This window comes from Ursus arctos, unplaced genomic scaffold (assembly GCF_023065955.2).
Source record: "Ursus arctos isolate Adak ecotype North America unplaced genomic scaffold, UrsArc2.0 scaffold_20, whole genome shotgun sequence".
Lineage (NCBI taxonomy): Eukaryota > Metazoa > Chordata > Mammalia > Carnivora > Ursidae > Ursus > Ursus arctos.
Window position 1 is genome coordinate 16532880 of NW_026622875.1, and position 7315 is coordinate 16540194.

The 7315-nt window shown below is 51.8% G+C and overlaps 1 protein-coding gene across 1 annotated transcript; it reads right to left on the reverse strand.

Moving 5' to 3' along the window:
• Positions 1-247: 247 nt before the first annotated feature.
• Positions 248-5781, reverse strand: ZIC1 (Zic family member 1). Its single transcript, XM_026497233.4, has 3 exons — positions 4050-5781; positions 2445-2608; positions 248-1769 (listed from the first exon to the last, which is right to left on the reverse strand). Exons 1-3 carry the CDS (start codon positions 5029-5031, stop codon positions 1572-1574), a joined length of 1344 nt encoding a protein of 447 aa, XP_026353018.1. The 5' UTR covers positions 5032-5781; the 3' UTR covers positions 248-1571.
• Between the last annotated feature and the right edge of the window lie 1534 nt (positions 5782-7315).

A 7315-nucleotide genomic window follows, 5' to 3' on the forward strand; every position in this document is an offset into this window, starting at 1 on the left:
ACATCTTGAAAATTAGTTATGGCCATAAATGGTTTAATTGAAGACAGCAATTTAAAATATGATATTGTAAATCTGCAACTTGGTTTCAGCCTGGAGAATTTAATTTGGGGGGCAGCAGAACCCTCTGCTTCAAGTCAATTTGCAACACTGCAGAGTGAGCCCCTGAGCTTCTGACAATTCACCTACATTAATATTGATGTTGCCTGTGCAATCTATTTCTGTTATTTTTATGGTTGTTATTCTACGTCTGCAAAGGTCATTTAAATTATACAGCGGCCGAAAATTTGTTTCATAAATTTTGATATAAATACTAATTACACCCTCTCGGAGAGCCAGCAGGGTAGCGTTCATTTATCACGTTTATACGACCTGCGATGACAGAAAGGGAAAGCGAGGGAGACTGAAAAGCTTTTCTAGAGACCCAGTAAAGCTGGCCGAAGAGGCAGCAGGTTGCTGGGGGTGAAGAAGAAATTCCTACCACAATCACTGAGATTTAAGAATCTTTAATAAGGTACGAAAGGTTACCAAACAGTTCTGGAAACTAAAGTGTACATACGAGTTTTTCTAGCCATAAATATTGAATAGCTGTAACATGAATAAACCGGCCCTTTACATGCGGATAAATATGGAAACTAGGAATTATATACATTATGTGGTTGTATCTTTTGCCAAAAGCAACGGACAGTTATAGTTTATATCTTTTTTAATATCACTTTACATAAACAAATGGAACAGTTTGACACGCAGATCCAGGCTCGTACTATACGAATTCTTGACAGGACGTGAAACAACATTTTACTGCACTAAAGTACTTAGACTTTGGGACGAGAAATGTTTGCACTTTATACAAAAAAAAAAAAAACATTAATACCAATAATATTCTGTTAGGTCGACGTGGAGACTGTAATCGTACAAAGTAATTCACATTTTGGTACACATTTACTAGAACATTCTTGCCATTCAGTACAAACAGTTGGCTTTCGGCCGCCCACCCCTCCCTCTCCCTCCCCCGCCCGCCCGACCCCTCCCCCCGCCCCCAATGCAAAGACCACAACGCCACGAACCCACCCGCCCGCTCCAACCGAGATATAACTATTTACAGAATCCAACAGTACAGTTTTAAGCTAATAATTCTGTATTTACAAGAATGCAAAGTAAAACAAACAAACAAAACGGAAGCCCAGAGAGCCTGTTCGATTCCGACGAGAAACTGGCCCTCGGTCGGGGTTGGCAGCACTCGGTCAGGCGGCCGCCTTCTCCTCGACCACCCTCCCGCCCCTTGGCTACCAAACCTTTGCCAAAAAAGAAAAGAAAAAAACGGGGGGAAAGAAAGAAAGAGAACGGAAAGAAAAGAAAGAAAAAAGGGGAAAAATGAAAGGTTTGGGTCTCTCTTTCACTTACTTACGGTCCTGGGTCTATTGGCAGGTTTAAAAAAAAAAAAATAGAACTGCGGTGGCCGGGGCCGGGGGGTAGGGGGGCTGTGTTGATTCGCAGGGTTCATTCAGTAAAATTTGTGTACGTGTGTGTTCAGTCTCTTAAATAGGGTTTTGTTCGGTGTTTTGTTTCTGATTTTAAACGTACCATTCATTAAAATTGGAAGAGAGCGCGCTGTGGCCGGCTGTGTGGTGGACTGCGGAGGAGGAGGGCGACAGGGAGCTGGTGGTCGGGTTGTCTGTGGAGGGAGACACGATGGTGGGCGGCGTGGAGGACTCGTAGCCGGAGCTGGCGGCGGGCGAAGGCTGCGAGCCCTGCGACGAGGATTCGTGGACCTGCGGGAATAAAGTCGCGTTTTTACGGTGATAAAGAGCCAGCGCGGCGGCCGCCTAGGACGGGTGAAGGCCGCGTGCCGCCTCCCCACGCCGCGCTGAATCCCCTTGAACTCGTAGGAGGCCTGACCCGCCGGACTTAGGCTTGGTTGCCCGCCTTCGTCCTGCAAAGGCAGTGCTCCGGGAGGGACAGCACACCCCGGGACTCACAAAAGAAAAACAGATCTGGGAAGGGGGAGGCTGGATTTGAGGCAGGAGCGCGCAACGGTCCCTCCTGCAGCCGCTGTACTTTGCTTGCTCAGATTTAAGCTAAGCAAACGCTCAGGCCTGTGTGCAAGAGCCCAACACTTCTGCCAACGCTGCCAGCTACAATGGTGGCGGCTTCAGCAGAGTCAACCTGCTGGTGCAGCCTTAGCTAGCTCCCTACCTGGGCCAAATTCAGTCGCGTACTCCTTTTTACTTTTATTATTCAACAGTAAACTTAGAACACCCTTGGGTGCCCTCGCTCCCCTTTCCAGCCCCCGCCCTCTCCGCCCAGCCGCAGTCAGCAAAGTGGGACCGTTGCCTTTCTGCCTCCGCCAGCTCCTTCCACCACCCAGCTGCCACTCGCCGCCCGGCCCTGCAGAAGAGCAGAGCTCGTCCAGGCTCAAAGGCGGGCATCGAGAGCGCGGCGATTACCTTCATGTGTTTGCGCAGCGAGCTGGGGTGCGTGTAGGACTTGTCGCACATCTTGCAAAGATAGGGCTTGTCGCTCGTGTGCACGTGCATGTGCTTCTTGCGGTCGCTGCTATTGGCAAAGCGTCGGTCGCAGCCTTCGAACTCGCACTTGAAGGGCTTCTCCCCTGGTGCGAAAGGCAAGAAGAGAGAAGTCTGATTGTAACAAATCCTGCGGCTATTTTTAAAATTTTAAACAATGATAAAAATAAAAACAAAATAAAAAGGCAGCAGCTCAGTGTTAGTACTTTGCACGTTCAAAAACCCGGGTCTTCAACAGTCTTATGTCTGCAGTGGAATTATAAATATCTGAACTACTTTAACTCCTAATTCAATTAGATTCAGATTTAATTTTTTTATTATTATTATTATTATCAGTGATGGTAGTTTGTCTAGAACCCAGAGCGGCAGCAGGTTTTTCTGGCTGCCGGTTTTTCTGCCCCGGGCAATACAGACGACTTCGGGCGGCTTCTACCTAGCTCTGGCTTTCTAATTTTCACATTGCGAACTGATTCTCCTGCTGTTTTGCTCTTCTCTCCTCCCCCTACCCCCTCCCCGACGCTCTGCACCCCCCTTGTCGCCTCCTCCACCCCACCCCACCCCCTACACACACTCACATTTTATAAGGTAATCTGGGCCGAGAACTCGGCGCCGGCGCCGCAAATTCTTCCTTCACTTTGGCTTTAAACCCCAAGTTCCAAACGCGGTTCACAGAAATCACCCACGCAAACCAAACTAGGGAAGCAGACAGGATTCCCGGCCTTGCTGGCGGTAGGGGCCCGGAATGGCCTGCCCATTCAGACCACAGCCTTGAGCTCGCCGCGAACTTTTAACTGTTCCTGGCTGGTCTCTTTATTTTTAGAGTCTAATCCAGGGTATTCGGTGTTTTGAAAACTATCTCATAAAATCTAATTGACAAAAAGAGATTTATCTGCCTTCTATCGACTCTCCCAACTCTTCAAGCTCACTCAAAAACAAGACACTACTAAAATTGGGCTCTTTAAATATGCATAAGCCTCCAAAAGCCTCCTCAGGCCCAACTTACTTGCCTTCAACACTCCACCCCCCCACCCCGCGCCTTTTCGGTTTTTGTTTCTTTCTCTGCACCTTCATCCTATCTCCTCCAATTTCCTTAGTTCCTTCATTTGACCACGTCTTCACTAAGGTGCCTAGAGAAAGATATTAGCGGGAAGCAAAATGTTTAGATTTGTCTGCAGCTGGAGCGGCTGGCGCCTCCGCCGCCGCCGAGAACCGGCCACCTCTACCGGCTTCGCGCGCAGCAAGGGCTCCACAAAGCTGAATTTGTCTCTCTACTCTCCCAGTCTTTTTTAGTCCTCGTTTAAAAATCTATATTCCTAGATAGCTCTTATCCAATCCTCTTTATACCTCTTCATAATTTCAAGCCTCAAACTAAAAACCAGCGTACACTTTCACTGCCTGCCTGCTGGAACCTGATGCCCAGACCCCACCGCGGCCCGGTTTGTGCGCCCCGGCCGCTGACTTTTGGATTTCAGGTCCCAGGCCCAGGATGGGGGGGGGGTTGGGGGTTCAAGAACAGCGGTTTCATACCTGTGTGCGTCCTTTTGTGGATCTTTAAGTTCTCAGAACGCGCGAAGACCTTGCCGCAGCCAGGAAAGGGACAGGGGAAGGGCTTCTCGCCCGTGTGCACGCGGATGTGGTTGACCAGTTTGTATTTGGCTTTGAAGGGCTTGCCCTCGCGCGGACACTCCTCCCAAAAGCAGATGTGGTTACTCTGCTCTGGTCCGCCGACGTGCTCCACGGTGACGTGCGTGACCAACTCGTGCATGGTACTGAAAGTTTTGTTGCACGACTTTTTGGGGTTGGCCAGCTGCTCGGGCTCGATCCACTTGCAGATGAGCTCTTGCTTGATGGGTTGGCGCATGTAACGGAAGAAGGCGCCAGCGCCGTGATGCGCGGCCATGTTCACGTTCATGGGCCCGTAACCGTGCAGCTGCGGCGCGGCATAATGCTCCGAACGCGGGCTGGTCACCTGGCCGTACTGTTCGGGCCGCGGGTACATGTCCCCGGAGAAGCCAAGTCTCATCTGCCCGTTGACCACGTTGGGAGACGCGTGGCCCGCCGCCTGCTCGTGAAGGCCAGGGAAGAGGAGGTGGCCCGCGGCGTCCGTGTGACCGTGTGGGCCCCCGAAGCCTCCGGCTGAAGCAGCGAACAGACTGTGCTGAGCGCTGGCTGCCGCTGCCGCGTCGCCAAAACCCCGGTTGCGGAACAGAAAGTCCCGCGTGGAGTTGAAAGCTGCGCTCGAATAGGAGCCAACGTGGCCCGGGTGATGGTGATGGCCCAGGGCCGCGGCAGCCGCGTAGCCGGGCGCCTGCGACGTGAAGGCCGTCTGGCCGGCGGAGGCCAGCTCGTGCGAGCTGGGGTTGAGCTTGAAGGCGCCCATGCCGTCGGCGAACGGGTTGATGCCCAGGCCCACGTCGCGCTCGGCCACGTCGCCCGCCGAGTGGTGGCGGGACGCGCCAAAGGTGGTCACGCCGATCGCGGGGTACTGGGGGCCGGCGTCCAGGAGCATCGTGGCTGCTCGGGGCGAGCCCCGGCCTCCCCCGCCCCCCCCACCCTCGCCCGCCGAGGAGGGAAAATCAGGAGGAGGAGGAGGAGGAGGAGGAGGAGGAGGAGGAGGAGGAACGGGAGGCGGAGGAAGAGGAAGAAGAAGAAGGGGAGGGAGGAGGAGTCGACCCACCTCGCGAAGTCCTAGCCCGCAGGCAGCGGCGCGACGCGCCCGGACGCCCGCCTGACCAAGCGCGGGGAAGCCGGACGGCTCCCAGCCGCAAGCAAGGCGGGCTCCGGCGCCTGCCAAGCAGACCGCGTCGGTCCGGCTAGCACTTTCTCGCTGCTCAGTCTCTGCCGAGAGGACCCTGCGTCAAGACTGCCCAGGGAAAGGCATGGAGCATCTCAGCCCCCCAAAAAAAAACTTCCTCCCGGATTTGTAGCATAGAGGAATGTGAGCGCCGGAGCCGCGACTACTCGCCCTTTCTCCGCCTCGCGCCGTATGCCCCTCCTTACTTCTCCACTAGCCCCTCGCCCTTTCTTTTCTCTCTCTCTCTCTCTCTCCTTTCTCTCAGCCTCGCCTTCTCGCTCCTTCACTCTCCTTTTTCCCCCTCTGCTTTTTGCGGAAAAAAAAGGGGGGGAGAAAAAAGAAAGAAAGAAAAAGCCAAAGAAAAGGCGCAAATCATGCACAATATTGTCTTTTGCGGTTTATCTTCCTGGGGAGAAACTTTCACCTCCTCAGCCGGGCGGTGAGCGCGAGACTGATAGCAGCAATCATTCCTGCAGATAAATGAATTGAAAGGACGACACCGTCCCCCCCTTGATGAATGGGAGCAGGGGGAGGTGTCACGTGCTGCTGACGCGGGCGCCCATTGGTGTGCCCGCTCTCCCCCCGCCTGCAGCCGCCGCGCCAACGGAGGGCGCGCCGAGGCGCCGCGCGCCGTTCATTGGCCCGCCCGCCTCATCAATCCCAGGTATTGTAAAGCGCTTGACATCCCCTTTTGACAAACAGGGCTGCCAGGAGTAGCAACTTTTTTTTTTTTCAGCCAAATTTTTTCTCTCTTCTCATGGAAAAATTGTTTTGCCACGATTCCTTTTCCTTCTCTCAGTCATATACACTCTTTCTCCCTTTTTATCCCTCTCTCTCTCCCATTCCCTCTCCCTCTCCCACTCCCTCTCACTGTTTCTGTCTCTATCATCTCTATCTCTTTTTTTCTCTATCTTGTCCTTCTTCAGATCTGCTCTTAGCTGAGCGATTTAGCTACTCTGGGCGTCTCCGAGAATAGGAGGTGGGGATGGGACTGATAAATACAGGCACTTCCAGAATGTCCCGATTCAGCAACTTTCTTTTCTTTCTTCTCCCCTCTCCTCCCCAACCCCTTCAAGGGCAGCAAAGGAGGCTTTTGTTATTTGCTCCTTTTGAAGTTTGCTTCCCTCTTGCCTCGTCCCCCTCCTGTTCATAATTTAAGATCTCGGTAGCACACGGGCACTCGGCTATCTATTTACAAGAAATGTGATTTCTCAGGGTAATCGGTTGCCTCGATTTTCTCACTTTTATCAAATCGATCAGGCTTCCTGCGTTCCCCCCCCCCAAAAAATAAGCACAGGTGGAAGAGAGCTCTTAACTTTCCAGGTTGTTGAGGTGGCATTTTTTGTGTGTGTGTGGCAAATTGGAAACATTGTTGCCGAGGTTTTTTTTTTTTTCTTCCTCTCCAGTATTGTTATTCTTTTTTTCTTCCTTTTCCCCTGTCTCCCTGGTCTGCCCCCACTAACCCCCTCCCTCTGCACTCCTGTTCCCAACCAAGGCCCCTTTCATTCAGGTAAAACTGTAAATTTCCCAACGAGCCATTGTTCTTCAATACTGCCCAAAGCTCTCTAGAAATCCCCGAATACTTTTTTGGTATTTAAATCCCCGATAGATAGGACCAATGTAAATTTTGTGACATTCAAACCTTTTCTGGTTCACAAATCAGTCACCCTTGTCACAGTTATTGAAATTCCGCAACTCGCCACACCAGGACGGTGGAAAAAGCGGGCGCGGTCTTTGTTGCCGACCAGGCTTTTGATCGCCAGAGAAAATTTACTTACCTTCAGATGAGTGAGCAGAAAAAGAAATAACACTCCCTTTGATTTAGTTAGGAAAATGCAGACATTTGGATTCAGTGCAAACATACAACACTCGCTTGTTTTCGCGATGCGGCCCTCGATTAACCTGTCTTTGCCCAGCGCAAAGTCTATTCAACAACTGCGCGTAGTTGCTTTTTGTCCCGTCCACAAAGAGCCATTGACTATATATTAAAATGATTGTT